We start from the raw sequence: 18,559 nt of genomic DNA on the forward strand, positions 1-18,559 counted from the left end.
AATATAAATCAGGAACGCACACCGGTAAGCTGTCCTAATATACAAGTACAGTTAGAAATAGAAATACAAATAGCTAGAGCTTCACTTTAAGGAGGTTATTAATAGAGTATTCAAGAGGTTGCTAGTAGAATTACAGTAAATCAACCATTCAAATCATTATGAAGCCCAAATCATTATGAAACAAATCAAACAAACGGGCTTCCACATGGATAAATTGTCATTTTTGTGGAAATTGGTGTCAGGCCCCTTGTGCAGATATCCAAGAACTAGCTACAAGCAGTATTAAAACAGGGAAGTGTTTTTGGGTATACCCAATTGAGATAAATCTGTGGACTAAAATCACAAGGGTATTAAAAAAGGATAACATCAAAGATGCTTTCATAGACAACCTGGAAGCTTTCTACAACAGATGGGAACATAAAAAGTCTGGGCTGGATGGTACTGCCCTTGATACTGGCCATGTAGTCACAAACTGTTAGGCTGGAGGTGATGTCCTGGTAGTCAGTAAATGTGGGGCTGATAGTGCTGTCCTGGTAGACAGTAATGGTTAAGCTGGAGATTTTGTCCAGGTAGTCGGGAATTATACGCAGGAAGGAATGCATATAAATGACCTCATGGGAGACAGGAGCCATAGTGGGGAAGCAAGTGTAGTCAAAGATAAGATAAAACCAATATTGCAAACTAGAAATACCACAGGAAATAGCAAACAAGAGGACTCCACTAGCAATAGTGAGAATATATTACCAAAAACAACTGATGGGAGCTCCATTGTTGGTGCTAATGAGGATAGGAATAAGACAGGTAAACATGCACCAACAGGGAATAGTCACAGAAACCCAAGGCAAACAGAAACCAAGGCTGTGCATATACTGTGCACTTGGCATCTGCAGGCATGGGAAATCTGGAAAAACAGATGGGACGTGCAACTATGACCACCCTAGAAAATGCCGTGCCCATATGACAACAGGAAAATGCAAACTCCCTTCCTGTAAGCTTTTTCACCCTGAAATGTGTACCTCTTCAGTACAGGAAAGACTATGTTATAACTTAAATTGCCAGGCACACCATCTAAAGGGGACAAAAAGATACAAAACATCCAGGCCATGGGAAAACCTGGGTAGCCACAGCCACCCAAGAGGGAGAGGTTTTTTATTGCCAGGAAAGAAAAAAAACCTGGCAGGAAATGGCAGAAATCATACACTAAATCCAGTCATTCCTGGAGTGGAACCACAGTCGATGGCCTCCACTCCAAACCAACAGATACAGATACTAATGCCGGAAAAAAAATCCCCCCGAGTACCAACAATACCACCAGTCCGATGACATTCTTCTTTGCAAATATACAGGGTCTAAAGCCAGCAACAAACAACAAAATACCTTTCATCCGTGGACTGCTTGCAGAGGCAAAGGCAATGTTCGCGGCTTTCACTGAGACCCACATAAAGGATCACTTGGACAACAAAATATGGATCCCAGGTTACAACCTATACAGATGCGACAGAGTGAACAGGCAAAGGGGGGGGGGTTGGCCTGTACATTGCAGAGTCACTTGTTTGCAGAGAACTGCTTAATGCCTCAAATGATGTAGTGGAAGTTTTAGCAGTAAAGATCGAGAACCAAAACCTAGTCATTGTGGTAGTCTACAAACCTCTGGATGCAACATCCCAGCACTTCCAGGAACAACTGTTAAAAATTGACCACTGTCTGGAAAATCTTCCAGCTCCTGCACCCAACATCTTGCTCCTGGGGGATTTCAACTTCAGACACCTAAAATGGAGGAATATAGCAAATAATTTGTTGCAGTAATAACACCAGGAGGCAGCTCTGATGAAAACTCACACTCACACGAGCTTTTAAATCTCTGCACAAAATTCAATTTAACCCAGCAAATAATAGAGTCTACTAGACTGGAGAATACACTAGACCTCATCTTCACTAACAATGATGATCTGATAAGAAATGTCACCATATCAAAAACAATATACTCAGATCACAACATAATTGAGGTTCAGACATGTATGCGCGGAGCCCCAGACCTACATAGTGAGATTAGTCACGAGGGAGCATTCACCAAATTCAACTTCAACAACAAAAACATAAAGTGGGACCAAGTAAACCAAGTCCTAACTGATATAAGCTGGGAAGATATACTAAGCAACACAAACCCCAACTTATGCCTAGAACAGATTAACTCAGTGGCACTCGATGTATGCACAAGGCTTATTCCTCTAAAAAAAAGGAGGAGTAGATGTAAAATAGAAAGTGACAGGCGCTCCCTTTACAGGCTACGGAAAAGAATAACAGAGCGGCTAAAAGAGGTCAATATATCTGAAATGCGTAGGGAGACACTGGTCAGAGAAATAGCAAGCATCGAACTTAAGCTAAAGGAATCTTACAGGAGTCAGGAATCGCGGGAAGAACTAAAAGCCATAAATGAAATCGAAAGAAACCCAAAGTATTTCTTCTCCTATACCAAATCAAAGTCGAGAACAACGTCCAGTATTGGGCCCCTACTTAACCCTTTGAGGGTCGACAGGCCCTCTCCGAAACTCGTTCTCAGGGTCGGCCAAATTTAAAAAAAAAAAAATTATTTTCTCTTATGAAAAGATAGAGAATCTTTTCCCGATCATAAAGACACCAAAAGTTTGAAATTTGATAGAAAACTTACGGAATTATGCTCTCGCAAAGTTAGCGGTCTCGGCGATGTTTACGCATCGGCGATTTTGCCCACTTTGAGCCCCATTTTCGGCCAATTTCACTGTACTAGTCGACAAAAAACATGAATATTTCGCTAGAACTCTATTTTTTCTATCGAATGGGTGCAAGAAACCACTCATTTATGAAATTCAACTATCCAGTACAGTGGTCAGAATTTAGCAATTTTGCCAATTTCACACAAATTTCAAAAGATGCCAATTTCCGAATAGGGTCCAGAATAAACAAGAAAGACATTCCTAGCACTAAAATGACATTTACTCTAGTCATTAGTAACGTCTCAAGGCCCCTCTTATATTCTTTTGCTTTCCACTTTGAATTTTTATTTTCACAAAAAATATAAGATTTACTGTTATGCAGACTACTGCATTAGTGTAAAAAATGGTATAAGTATTATTGGTGCACTTGTGAAAGAATATTAGACTCACCAGTTGACGTGTATTGCACGCTTGGCACGATTTGTGTACTTTTGAAGTTTGGTAAAAATCGAACATTTCTGCTACTTTGAGCTCAATTTCAAGGCACTTTTCTTTGTAAAACCAGTCAAAATCATCTCAATTTCTGTAATATGTCTTCCATTCTATAAAATGAGACCAAGAAAACTAGAATACAACAATAAATACCATACGAAAATACACTGCAAAGTCGCTGATTTATTAAAAAAAAATGGTCAAAGTTTTTTTTTTCTCATTATGCACTGTGTGCTGCAGGATTTTTTTTAGACTGTGTACACTGACCACATAGACCCATTCTTTCATATGAAGGCCTACCAGCTTTCTCCCACTAGATTTGAGGCCGCTAGAATTTATGAGTACTAGTACGTCAAAAACCCCTACTCGTAAGACGTACTAGTACGACGAAAACCCTCAAAGGGTTAAACAAGATGGGTGTTACACAGATGACAGCAAGGAAATGAGTGAGCTACTCAAGTCCCAATATGACTCAGTTTTTAGCAAGCCGCTAACCAGACTGAGAGTCGAAGACTGAGAGTCGTAATGACACGATTGCAAACAAACCATACCTCGGCAGGGATTGAACCCGCGGTCAGAGAGTCTCAAAACTCCAGCCCGTCGCGTAGCCACTAGACCAGCTAGTTTTGAGACTCTCTGACCGTGGGTTCAATCCCGGCCGGGGTATGGTCTCTCTGATGTTATCCTGATGCCAAATGACTTCGAACAGGCGATAAATGACATGCCCATGCACTCTGCCCCAGGGCCAGACTCATGGAACTCCGTGTTCATCAAGAACTGCAATAAGCCCCTATCATGAGCTTTTACCATCCTATGGAGAGGGAGCATGGACACGGGGGTCGTCCCACAGGTACTAAAAACAACAGAAATAGCCCCACTCCACAAAGGGGGCAGTAAAGCAACAGCAAAGAACTACAGACCGATAGCACTAACATACCATATCATAAAAATCTTTGAAAGGGTCCTAAGAAGCAAGATCACTACCCATCTAGAAACCCATAAATTACACAACCCAGGGCAACATGGGTTTAGAACAGGTCGCTCCTGTCTGTCTCAACTATTGGATCACTACGACAAGGTCCTAGATGCATTAGAAGACAAAAAGAATGCAGATGTAATTTATACAGACTTTGCAAAAGCCTTCGACAAGTGCGACCATGGCGTAATAGCTCACAAAATGCGTGCTAAAGGAATAACAGGAAAAGTCAGTCGATGGATCTATAATTTCCTCACTAACAGTACACAGAGAGTAGTAGTCAACAGAGTAAAGTCCGAGGCAGCTACGGTGAAAAGCTCTGTTCCACAAGGCACAGTACTCGCTCCCATCTTGTTCCTCATCTTCGTATCTGACATAGACAAGGATGTCAGCCACAGCACCGTGTCTTCCTTTGCAGATGACACCCGAATCTGCATGACAGTGTCTTCCATTGCAGACACTGCAAGGCTCCAGGAGGACATCAACCAAATCTTTCAGTGGGCTGCAGAAAACAATATGAAGTTCAACGATGAGAAATTTCAATTACTCAAATATGGTAAACACGAAGAAATTAAATCTTCATCAGAGTACGAAACAAATTCTGGCCACAAAATAGAGCGAAACACCAACATCAAAGACCTGGGAGTGATCATGTTGGAGGATCTCACCTTCAAGGACCATAACATTGTATCAATCGCATCTGCTAGAAAAATGACAGGATGGATAATGAGAACCTTCAAAACTAGGGATGCCAAGCCCATGATGACACTCTTCAGGTCACTTGTTTTATCTAGGCTGGAATATTGCTGCACACTAACAGCACGTTTCAAGGCAGGTGAAATTGCTGACCTAGAAAATGTAGAGAACCTTCACGGCGTGCATAACGGAGATAAAACACCTAAATTACTGGGAGCGCGTGAGGTTCCTGAACCTGTATTCCCTGGAATGCAGGCGGGAGAGATACATGATTATATACACCTGGAAAATCCTAGAGGGACTAGTACCGAACTTGCACACGAAAATCACTCACTACGAAAGCAAAAGACTTGGCAGACGATGCAACATCCCCCCAATGAAAAGCAGGGGTGTCACTAGCATGTTAAGAGACCATACAATAAGTGTCAGGGGCTCAAGACTGTTCAACTGCCTCCCAGCATACATAAGGGGGATTACCAACAGACCCCTGGCAGTCTTCAAGCTGGCACTGGACAAGCACCTAAAGTCGGTTCCTGACCAACCAGGCTGTGGCTCGTACGTTGGTTTGCGTGCAGCCAGCAGTAACAGCCTGGTTGATCAGGCTCTGATCCACCAAGAGGCCTGGTCACAGACCGGGCCGCCGGGGCGTTGACCCCCGGAACTCTCTCCAGGTAAACTCCAGGTTAACAATACTTATCCTTGAGTTATACAATACAACTGTTAACAATACTATTATCCTTGAGTTATACAATACAGCTGTTAATAGGGCTACAAGACATTTTCCAATCTCTAACCTGTTGCTTACTATGCCTCAAACAACAGTGGAACCTTGGTATATGACCTTAATTCATTCCAGATGGCTGTTCAGGTGACGTTCCATTTGAGTATCGAACAAGTTCTTCCCAACCAATTTTTTGTTTGGTTTGCTGTTATCACTAACCCTTTGACTGTCGCGGCCGTATATATACGTTTACGAGGTACCGTGTTTGACGTATATATACTCATAAATTCTAGCGGCTTTAGATCAGGCAGGAGAAAGCCGGTAGGCCCACATGTGAGAGAATGGGTCTGTGTGGTCAGTGTGCACCATATAAAAAAAATCCTGGAGCACGCAGTGTATAATGAGAAAAAAAAAACTCTGACCATTTTTTTTAATTAAAATGCCGACTTTGTGGTCTATTTTCGTATAGTATTTGTGGTTGTATTCTCGTTTTCTTGGTCTCATTAGATAGAATGGAAACTATATAATAGAAATAGAGGTGATTTTGATTAATTTTACTATAAAAAGAACCTGGAAATGGAGCACAAAGTAAGGGAAATGTTTGATTTTTGCCGATGTTCAAAAGTAAACAAATGATGTCATTGTCCAATAAATGTCGAAATAGCCATTCTAATATGCAGTCATGAATGGGTTGATGTAATTTATATAATTATTACAGTATTGCAGTAGTCTGCATAACAGTAAATCTTCTATTTTTTGTTTGAATAAAATTTCAAAATAAAAAGCAAGAGTAATATCACAGGGGCCTGGAGACATGACTGATGAACAAAGAAAATGTTGTTTTAGAGCCAGGAATGTCTGCATTGTTCATTCTGGTCCTTATTTTGAAATTGTCATATTTTTTAATTTTCGTGAAATTGGCTAAATTGCAAATTTCTGACCATGTTATTGGGTAGTTGAAATCGGTAAATGGGCAGTTTCTTGTACTCAATCGATGGCAAAAATGGAGTTCTGAAGAAATAACTATGAGTTTGGTTGACTAGAATAATGGAATTAGCCGAAAATAGGGCTCAAAGTGGGCGAAATTGCCGATTTGTGAATATCGTCGAGGTCGCTAACTTCGCGAGAGCATAATTCCGTCAGTTTTCCATCAAATTTCGTTTTTTTGGTGTCTTTACAATCGGGAAAAGATTCTCCATCATTTCATAAGAAAAAAACAATTTTTTTTTTTTTGAAATTTTGTGACACCAGGAGACACCTCAGTATTGGGGGTTGCGACAGTCAAAGGGCTATTCGTCGTAGGCCCCATGGTGACTTATTTATACAAATAATACAAAAAAAAAATCCGAAGGAACATGAAATAGTTTACAGTGAAGTCTGGCAGGTCGTATTTGTTTGGTCGAGTGCTGAGCTTTGTTCGAGTAGGGAGCTGGTTGTATACCGAGGTTCCACTGTATTTGTCATTGGCAAACAATTATTATTATATTCATAGGAAAGTGTGGAACCTGTCAGGGTCATACAGTGCTATATATGGCATAAGTGAAAAAAAATGGTGGAGAAGAAGAGGCATGCTAGGGAGAGACATCAACAGTAAGAAATAATGATGGGTAACAGGTATTGTAGCAGATCAGAGGTAGACAAGTAATCATAGAGAAGACTGTGTTTTAAGAAGAGGAGGATTAGCAACAGCAGTAGCAGCAGCAGCAGCACTGCTGCACCTGCAGCAGTGGTATAAGCACCACTAACTGCACAAGTGTGGTTGTCAGCAACAATGATGGTAGCATCAGCAGCGCTGGCTGCATTAGTGGTGGAGGTGGTGGTGCCAGTAACAGTAATGGTACCATCAGCATCAGGGGTTGTTGATGTTACTGGAAGGTGGGTGAGAGAAGAGTAGCCTCAAACAATATATAAGAACATACAGTGGACCCCCGGTTCACGTTATTAATCCGTTCCTGAGAGCTCATCGTCAAGCAAAATTATCGGAAAGCGAATCAATTTTCCCCATAAGAAATAATGGAAATCAAATTAATTCGTGCAAGACACCCAAAAGTATGAAAAAAAAACTTTTACCACATGAAATATTAAGTTTAATGCAATAGAATAATTACAATAACAATAATAACAATAGAATAATCACAATAGAATAATTGACACTTACCTTTAATGAAGATTGGTGATGATTGATGGGATGGGAGGATGGGAGAGTATCGAAGTTTTTAATGTTTAGAAGGGGAATCCCCCTCCATTAGGACTTGAGGTAGCAAGTCCTTTTCTGGGGTTACTTCCCTTCTTCTTTTAATGCCACTAGGACCAGCTTGAGAGTCATTGGACTTCAGTCGCACAACATATCTGTCCATAGAGGCCTGTACCTCTCGTTCGTTTGTGACTTTCCTAAAGTGGTTCACAACATTTTCAGTGTACAGGTTGCCAACACGGCTTGCAGTAGCTGTGTCAGGGTGATTTTCATCAAAAAAGGTTTGCACGTCAAGCCACTTTGCACACATTTCCTTAATCTTTGAAGTAGGCAACTTCCTCAATTTCTCTAAACCCTCCTCCGAAGCAGTTTCCTCAGGTCTGGCCTCTTGCTGTTGAAGATGATCTAGCAGCTCATCAGTGATTAGTTCGTACACAAATAACCCGCACATAAAAGAGAGAAGCTTACGACGACGTTTCGGTCCGACTTGGACCATTTGCACAAGTCACACTAACCAGAAGAGGAGCAGGATGGCTATATATAGGCAGGAAGAGGTGGTGGTGGTAGTAGTAGTAGTAGTACAAGAATGGTATATAATACCGACAAGATGAAATTAAGATACATGCGGTCCAAGTCGGGCCGAAACGTCGTCGTAAGCTTCTCTCTTTTATGTGCGGGTTATTTGTGTATCGTTCCAGTCATGGTATTGTGCCTTTTTTTGTTATTTATTGATTAGTTCATCGTTGTCCTCCTCCACCAACTCTTCCACATCCTCCCCACTAACCTCCAACCCCAAGGACTTTCCCAATGCCACAATGGATTCCTCAACTGGCATAGGATTCCCAGGGTTAGCCTCAAACCCTTCAAAATCCCTTTTGTCTTCACATTCTGGCCACAGTTTCTTCCAAGCAGAGTTCAAGGTCCTCTTAGTCACTCCCTCCCAAGCCTTACCTATAAGGTTTACACAATTTAGGATATTAAAGTGATCCTTCCAAAACTCCTTTAGAGTCAATAGAGTATCTCTGGTCACTTCAAAGCACCTTTCAAACATAGCTGTTGTGTACAGTTTCTTGAAGTTGGAAATGACCTGCTGGTCCATGGGCTGCAGGAGAGGAGTGGTATTAGGAGGCAAAAACTTGACCTTAATGAAGCTCATGTCCCCACAAAGTCGCTCTGCCAAGTCTGTAGGATGACCAGGGGCATTGTCTAACACCAGGAGGCACTTAAGGTCTAATTTCTTTTCAGTTAGGTAATTTTTCACAGTGGGGGCAAATGCATGGTGTAACCAGTCATAGAAAAGTCCCTAGTGACCCATGCCTTAGTGTTTGCCCTCCACAGCACTCACAAATTAGCCTTGAGGATATTCTTTTGCCTGAACGCTCTGGGAGTTTCTGAGTGATACACCGATAAAGGCTTCACTTTGCAGTCACCAGTAGCATTGGAACACATCAACAGAGTAAGCCTGTCTTTCATAGGCTTATGTCCTGGGAGTGCCTTTACCTCCTGAGTAATGTAAGTCCTGCTTGGCAATTTCTTCCAAAACAGGCCTGTTTTGTCACAATTAAACACTTGTTCAGTTTTCAATCCTTCAGCCTCTATGTACTCCTTGAATTCATGCACATATTTTTCAGCTGCTTTTTGGTCTGAACTGGCAGCCTCACCATGCCTAATCACACTATGTATGCCACTACGATTCTTAAATCTTTCAAACCAACCTTTGCTGGCCTTAAATTCACTCACATCACCACTAGTTGCAGGCATTTTTCTAATTAAATCCTCATGCAACTTCCTAGCCTTTTTGCAAATGATCGCTTGAGAGATGTTATCTCCAGCTATGTTTTTCATTTATCCACACCAATAACAGTCTCTCAACATTTTCTAACTCTTGCGATCGCTGTTTTGTAATCACAGTTGCACCTTTTACAACAACAGCTTCCTTGATTGCCGTTTTCCTGCTCACTATTGTAGAGATGGTTGATTGGGATTTACTATGCATCTTGGCCAGGTCCGACACACGCACTCCATTTTCATACTTTGCAATTATCTCTTTCTTCATTTCAATAGTCATTAGCACCCTTGGTCTAGATGGGTTGGCACTAGAAGCTTTCTTGGGGCCCATGGTGACTTATTTTGCAGAAACAAGCACCAAAAACAGTGATAATATGGAATGTACCAAATGTATCCTTAGATATGCGCACACTGGCTGGCTTGTAAACACTGGCACACACGGGGCAGTTCAGGCCACACGTGGACATGTCTCGTACGAATCGTATCGCGTACCGGGTTTTGTAATGGGAACTGAGGCAAATTTTTTGCGATATAATGCTTCGGATACCGGATTTATTGGTTACCGATGACTTCGCGAACCGGGGGTCCACTGTATTACATACAGCATGACAATGACACTGATATTTGAAGATGCTGTGTAGCATTGGATATTGATGATACTTTATTAAAAAATAATCACCAACCTAGAAATACCCACAGTCCCATATTCTAGCAATGAGAAGGCAAGTTAAAATATGTTTCAACAATTGTAACCCAGATGGGTGTTGTACATCAGTGTCATATATAATATATAACAACAGTACATGTAAGTATTTCACCAGATGCCAGGAAGTGATTGTGGTTGGGGCAGTTAACTATGAATTGAGGAAAGGAAGGGTAGCTCTAATTCCTTAAATCAAGAACCCTTCACTAGCATTAAGGCACCCCCAGACACTATGTAGCTTGGTACTTGACTTCCTTATCTTCATTGTAATTTAATAGCCTGTGTGTTGCACATGCAGAGTTTGGAGTTAGCTCCCCTGTACATTACACATTTGTTTATACCCTTTTTTTTTGTTTGCCAAACATATTTCTTTTGCACCTGCTCTATTATAGTGTTTAACCAGAGTTTAACAACTTACTTATTTGTGATAATGTTGGAATTTTTTCTACTTGTTTTTATTTAATGCAACATTTATTCAAGAGCTTTCTTGTCTTTCACTGCAGTAGCAATAATATATTCTTTTTACCACATTAGTCATTCTCCCACCAAGAAACAATATATCAAAGAAGGAAACCCATTCGCCATCATTCTTTTGGAAACTGTTTTGCCAGAAATTCATTGACATCACATGTCAAGTAACTCTCCAAACTGGAACAGTTCCATCAATCTGTCACAGTGCAGACACTGTACTATGCACCTCTATACAAATCACAGCTAACTGGTTTTCTTTAATTTCTTCATAAATGTTACATTGCTCATCAGTGTAAATATTTCAGATTTTAGCCCGTAAACAGTCCAAACATATACATTATACATTCTTACCACTGGTGCTCCAAATGTATATATATGTTTTATTTTCCTGCCTTCAAATTTGGCCTGAGATGCCTTGTCAGCATAGAATGGGTCTTAACCCTATGGGGGTTTCGGCCGTACTAGTACGGCTTATGCCCCAGGGTTTTTGATGTACTAATACTCATAAATTCTAGTGCCCTCAAATCTAGTGAGAGAAAGCTGGTAGGCCTACATATGAAAGAATGGGTCTGTGTGGTCAGTGTGCGCAGTATAAAAAAAATCCTGCAGAACAGAGTGCGTAATGAGAAAAAAAAAACTTTGACCATGTTTTTGGAATAAAACAGCGACTTTGCACTGTATTTTTGTATGGTATTTATTGTTGTATTCTAGTTTTCTTGATCTCATTTTATAGAATGGAAGATATATTATAGAAATTGAGATGATTTTGACTGGTTTTACATTGAAAAGTACCTTGAAATTGAGCTCAAAGTAGCAGAAATGTTCGATTTTTACCAAAGTTCAAAAGTAAACTAATCATGCCAAGTGTCCAATACACGTCAACTGGTGAGTCTGATATTCTTTCACAAGTGGGCTGATATTATATATACCATTTCTACACTAATGCATTAGTCTGCATAACAGTAAATCTTCTATTTTTTGTAAGAATAAAAATTCAAAGTGGAAAGCCAAAGAAATATAAGAGGGGCCTGGGGATGTGACTAACGAACAGAGAACTTGTTATTTTAGTGCCAGGAATGTCTTTCTTGTTTATTCTGGACCCTATTTGGAAATTGGCATCTTTTGAAATTTGTGTGAAATTGGCAAAATTGCTAAATTCTGACCACTTTATTGGATAGTTGAAATGGGTGGTTTCTTGTACTCATTCGATAGAAAAAATGGAGTTCTGGCAAAATAGTTACGATTTTTGTCGACTAGTGCATTGGAATTGGCCGAAAATAGTGCTCAAAGTAGGCAAAATCGCCGATGCGTAAACATTGTCGAGACCGCTAACTTCGCGAGAGCATAATTCCGTAAGTTTGCCATCAAATTTCATGCTTTTGGTGTCATTATGATCGGGAAAAGATTCTCTATATTTTCATAAGAAAAAATAATTTTTTTTTTTTAAATTTTGGCGTCCCTGAGAACAAGTCTCTGAGAGGGCCTGGCGACCCCCAAAAGGTTAATGCTCAGTGTGCACGGTATTAAAAAAATCTGGGACCACTTAGTACCTTGTGGGAGCACTAGTTCAAATGAGCGCCAGCTAGAGCAAACAGCGTGGCAAACACCTGGGATTCACTGATTTCATGTAGTATTAACTCTCCCATTTTAAGAGGAAAGTGATGTTAACCCCGAGTTTAGTGGCTTTGAGGTGGATGTGGCCATAAGTGGTCGAGGAAATATAAAAAAACCTCGATAATAACCCATGTGCAATATTTGTGCAACACCCTTTCGGAATGTCTTATAACCTATGCCCTAAGTGAAGAGAAACAATTCTGGAATGTAATACTTTTTCAGCAGATTGGCTGAATGGCTGGCTGGCCAGCTGCTGGTGGCCTGGCTCTGTCTCTGTTTGTCTATCTGTGTCTATGTCTATCTCTGTCTATCTTTGTCTCTGTCTATCTGTCTCTATCTCTCTCTATCTGTCTCTATCTGTCTCTGTCTATCTCTGTCTCACAGGTGCACATAAATATAAGTATACATAGTGTAAATTACCTAGGATAACCCCCAAAAATCCAGATAAAGTGCTATATTCTGCTTGAAGATATGAGTAAACGTGATGATGCAGTCTTGTGGCTCTCTCTGAGACAGATACCTAGAAGGATAGACAAATAGACAGGGAGCTTGACAGACAGACAGACATGTTTGTGTACCAGCGAAAACAAAGTGAGGGCTGCCGCTCATCAAATATCTTATCAAGTCTTACCACTGCACCCTCGCGTATGCTCATCAAATGTCACTTCTTATTTTATCTCATCTTATCACTTCACTGTCAGGGGTGGACTGAGGCTTGTTTTACATGCTTCAGGGGAACTTATTACAGTGGACCCCCGGTTAACGATTTTAATCCGTGCAAGAGGGGTAATTGTTATGCGAAATAATCGTTATGTGAATGAATTTTCCCCATAAGAAATAATGGAAATAAAATTAATCCGTGCAAGACACCCAAAAGTATGAAAAAAAATTTTTTTTACCACATGAAATGTTAATTTTAATACACACAAACTGAAAAAGGCATGCACACTTACATGACACTTACTTTTATTGAAGATCTGGTGATGATTGATGGGATGGGAGGAGGGGAGAGCATTATCTTCTTACTGTTTAGAAGGGGAATCCCCTTCCATTAGGACTTGAGGTAGCAAGTCCTTTTCCGGGGTTACTTCCCTTCTTCTTTTAATGCCACTAGGACCAGCTTGAGAGTCACTGGACCTCTGTCGCACAACAAATCTGTCCATAGAGCTCTGTACCTCCCGTTCCTTTACGATTTGTCTAAAATGGGCCACAACATTGTCATTGAAATAGTCACCAGCACGGCTTGCAACAGCTGTGTCAGGGTGATTTTCATCCATAAAGGTTTGCAGTTCAACCCACTGTGCACACATTTCCTTAATTTTTGAAGTAGGCACAATGGATTCCACAACTGGCATAGGCTTCTCAGGGTTAGCCCCAAACCCTTCAAAATCTTTCTTAATTTCCATACTAATTCTCACCCTTTTTACCACAGGGTTGGCACTAGAAGCTTTCTTGGGGCCCATGGTCACTTATTTTCCAGAAACAGCACCGAAAACACTGTAATAATACGAAATATTCCGATTGTATGCTTGGATGTTACCGCGGAGGCTGGCTGGTAAACAATGCCACCGGCGGAACATGTGAGCGCGTCTTGGAAGAAAATCGGTAAGCGGGTTTTTAAGCGGTATGTGAGGCAAAATTTTTGCAATTAAAGTAAGCGGTATGCGAAATAATCGCTATGTGATGCCATCGTTATGCGGGGGTCCACTGTATTAGCTCCTCCTCCTCCCTCCCTCCCTTTCTCCCTCCCTCCCTCTCCTCCTCTTTCTCCTCCTCCTCCTCTTTCTCCTCCTCCTCCTCTTTCTCCTCCTCCTCCTCTTTCTCCTCCTCCTCCTCTTTCTCCTCCTCTTTCTCCTCCTCCTCCTCTTTCTCTGCCTCCTCTTCTTTCTCTTCCTCCTCCTCCTCTTCTTTCTCCTCCTCCTCCTCCTCTTCTTTCTCTTCCTCCTCCTCCTCTTCTTTCTCCTCCTCCTCTTCTTTCTCCTCCTCCTCCTCCTCCTCTTTCTCCTCCTCCTTCTTCTCTTCCTCCTCATTCCTCCTCCTCCTCCCTCCTCCTCCTCCTCCTCCTCCCTCCTCCTCCTCCTTCCTCCTCCTCCTCCTTCCTCTTCTTCCTCCTTCCTCGTCTTCTTTCTTCTGCCTTCAGATCTAGTGAGAGAAAGCTGGTAGGCCTACATATGAATGAATGGGTCTATGTGGTCAGTGTGCACAGTATAAAAAAATTCCTGCAGCACAGTGCGTAATGAGAAAAAAAAACTCCGACCGTGTTTTTGGTCTAAAACAGCGACTTTGCAGTGTATTTTCGTATGCTATTTATGGTTGTATTCTAGTTTTCTTGGTCTCATTTCATAGAGTGGAAGACATATTATGGAAATTGAGATGATTTTGATTGGTTTCACAATGAAAAGTACCTTGAAATTGAGCTCAAATTAGCAGAAATGTTTGACTTTTGTCAACGTTCAAAAGTAAACAAATCATGCCATCCTTCCAATACACGTCAACCGGTGAGTCTAATATTCTTTCACAAGTGCGCTGATATTATTTATATCATTTTTACACTAATGCAGTAGTCTGCGAAACAGTAAATCTTCTATTTTTGTGAGAATAAAAATTCAAACTGGAAAGCAAAAGAAATATAACAGAGGCCTGGGGATGTGACTAATGAACAGAGGAAATGTTATTTTAGTGCCAGGAATGTCTGTCTGGTTTATTCTGGACCCTGTTTGGAAATTGGCATCTTTTGAAATTTGTGTGAAATTGGCAAAATTGCCAATTTCTGACCACTTTATTGGGTAGTTGACATTGGTAAATGGGTAGTTTCTTGTATTCATTTAATAGAAAAAATCGAGTTCTAGCAAAATATGTATGATTTTTATCGACTGGCACATTGGAATTGGCCGAAAATAGGACTCAAAGTGGGCGAAATCGTCGATGCATAAACATCGTTGAGACCGCTAACTTCTCGAGAGCATAATTCCGTAAGTTTTCCATTAAATTTCATACTTTTGTTGGCATTATGATCGGGAGAAGATTCTCTATCATTTCATAAGAAAAAATAATTATTTTATTTTTTTGAAAAATTTCCAACCCTGAGAACAAGTTTAGGAGAGGGCCTGCTGACCCCTAAAGGGTTATTGTAGCCCAGAACCATATTATTATCATTGATATACCACGTTCACTGAGTTTGTTTCTAATAACTACCTTTAGATGCCATCATAAACAAAGGGAGAAGTAATGAATAATTCAAGCCGAAAAGCGTTATGTATTAAGGGGAGTGACATAATGTTTTCCCTCTGCCCGGCTACGACACCTGCATAGTATATAAACATTTTATGTTTATATACTATGTAACATGTTTCTTATATAATTTTGAAGAAAATATAATAGATGGATTAATGAAAATGTCTATATTAACTTAAAATAAGACATTTAATGTATCCAAGAGTGATTATTATTAGTACAGTGGACCCCCGATTAACGATATTTTTTCATTCCAGAAGTATTTTCGGGTGCCAGTACTGACCGAATTTGTTCCCATAAGGAATATTGTGAAGTAGATTAGTCCATTTCAGACCCCCAAACATACACATACAAACGCACTTATATAAATACACTTACATAATTGGTCGCATTGGGAGGTGATCGCTAAGTGGGGGTCCACTGTATTATGTAATGTTTTCCCTCCACCTGGCAACCACACCTCCATAGCATATAAACAGCATGTTTATATGCTATGTAATGTGTTTCTTATATAACTTTGAAGAAATTATCATAGATGAATGAACCCTTTCAGGGTCCGTGCCGTAGATCTACGGCTTTACGTTCAGGGTCCAAACCGTAGATCTACGCCATGAGCTCAGCTCACTCTGATAAGCTGTGAGCAGTAAATTTGGGCCTAGATATGAGAGAATACATCTATGTGGTATGTGTGCACCACATAAAACAAATCCTGCAGAACACAGTGCATAATGAGAAAAAACTGAGACCGTAATTTTCTATTAAAACAGCGATTTTGCAGTATTTTTTCGTATGTTTTTATAGTTGTATTTGCAATTTCTTGGTCACATTTGATAGAATGGAAGATATACTACAGAAATAGAGATGATTTTGATTGGTTTTAGTACTGGAAATGGCTTGAAACTGAGCTAAAAGTAGCAGACATGTTAAATTTTTGGCGATGTTCAAGAGTAAACAAATGACCTCACAAGTCTAATACATGACAGCTGGTGGGTCTAATATACATTTACAATTGTGGTGATGCTATTTATACAATTATTACAGTATTGCATAACAGTAAATCTTCTACTTTTTGGTTTGAATAAAAATTCATTATGTGAATGAAAAATCAAAATGGAATTCATTTGTAAAGCCTGAAAACATAACTAATGAACAGAAGAAATGTTAGTTTAGTGCCAGGAATGCCTGCATTGTTTATTCTGGACACTATTTTGAAATTGGAATATTATGAACTTTGTGTGAAATTGGCCAAATTACCAATTTCCGATCACTTTATTTTGTCGTTGACACAGTTGACTTGGTGATTTCTTGTGCTCAGTCGATAGAATAGAAGTACAGTGGACCCCCGGTTAACGATATTTTTTCATTCCAGAAGTATGTTCAGGTGCCAGTACTGACCGAATTTGTTCCCATAAGGAATATTGTGAAGTAGATTAGTCCATTTCAGACCCCCAAACATACACGTACAAACACACTTACATAAATACACTTACATAATTGGTCGCACTGGTAGGTGATCGTTAAGCGGGGGTCCACTGTAATACTAGTGAAATAGCTAAGAATTTGGTTGACTGGAATACTGTAATTGGCCTAAAATGGGAGCCAAAGTCGGAAAAATCGCTGATGAGTAAATATCACCGACACATCAAAATTCGCGTGAGCATAATTTCGTCAATTTTCCATCAAATTTCGTACTTTTTGTTTTATTACCTTTAGAAAAAGATTCTCTACCATTTCATAAGAAAAAAGAAATTTTTTTTTTGAAAATTCTTTGACCCTGGTGCACACTTTGAAATTTGGCCTCTGGACCCTGAAAGGGTTAATGAAAATGTCTATATTGACATAAAGTTAGACATTTAATGTGCCCAGGAATGATTTTTATTACATAATAGAGAGATGTGCTCATGGAGAATGTAAACAAACCGGGTGGTGCCTGCGGTATTTGAAAGACCGCTTGCCGCATAGAAAGTTTTGGTCATAATTTGAGATTGCCATATTAGCAGAACTCTGTGAGGCGAAACGCCGAAAAGCAGAGCCCTACTTTACTAGTGTCGTAACAAAGATTGGTTATGAAATGACAAGAACTGCTATAAATTGTAATGATCAGAACATAAAAAGTATATAAAATAATATGAAAAAGAGAAAAAGAAAGTAGTATATCAGTAACACTTTTGTAAGCGGTAGGACTGGAGGTTGCCGTCAGGTGAACATCCAGTGCCAACTTCTCGGCCTCATATCTCTGTAAGTACTGACCCTAATTTTTTTTTTGTCCTATAACACTTAGAAAAATGTGCTCTTTATTTCCATAAAAAAAAATTTATTTTCCAAAATATTCAGAGCACTGGGGTAGTGAACATATATATACCTCTGGACCGTTTATGGGTTAAAAAGTGCATTAATTATTGTTGTTTGTTAGAAGTAACAATTTTACTAGTTTTAATGGCTTAGGTTAACTGTTACAGAGTACTGTTCCTTAATATGATAAAACAATCACAAATATTCCATCTCCATTGCAGGCCCAATGATGGAACGTGATAAGTTTATGGAAGCAAGTGAAGCTAAGGAAATAGGACTGATTGATCAAGTCTTGACTAGCCCACCTAAAGTAGGAGATACACCAGCTGACACTCCAGAGTAACCCAGTATTTGCTTCCTCTTATCACAGTAGCACCCCATCATAAGTAAACAAGAATCTACAATGAGCAAATATTATAAAAAGTATTCATTAAAGTAAATGTATTCCTATCTGCATTTCCATTAATCAAACATTTTAGCACTGCAGCTAGTATGAGAGTGATGTTAATTTATCTTTTATTGATGCTGTGATCATATATCTATTTTCACTTTTTCATCCAGTCTTGGCTGCAGTATTAACATAATATTTAATCAGTATATTGAGTGTTTACACTGAGTCTTATAACTGAAAAGAATATCATCAAATTTCACAGATGCCATTTTAAACAAGAAACTTGTTGATAAA

The 18,559-nt window shown here is 39.8% G+C and overlaps 1 protein-coding gene across 2 annotated transcripts in view; it reads left to right on the forward strand.

The window, feature by feature from the left end:
- LOC128687535 (ATP-dependent Clp protease proteolytic subunit-like) overlaps nucleotides 1-18,324 on the forward strand; it is a 254,816-nt gene extending 236,492 nt beyond the window's left edge. For both annotated transcript variants that reach the window (XM_070086866.1, XM_070086865.1), the window contains one exon: nucleotides 18,096-18,324. In XM_070086866.1, the coding sequence (XP_069942967.1) occupies nucleotides 18,096-18,217 (122 nt within the window). In that variant the 3' untranslated portion in view covers nucleotides 18,218-18,324. The remainder of the gene's footprint in view (nucleotides 1-18,095) is intronic.
- The last annotated feature ends 235 nt before the right edge of the window (nucleotides 18,325-18,559 follow it).

Source organism: Cherax quadricarinatus, chromosome 20, assembly GCF_038502225.1.
Source record: "Cherax quadricarinatus isolate ZL_2023a chromosome 20, ASM3850222v1, whole genome shotgun sequence".
Taxonomy (NCBI): domain Eukaryota; kingdom Metazoa; phylum Arthropoda; class Malacostraca; order Decapoda; family Parastacidae; genus Cherax; species Cherax quadricarinatus.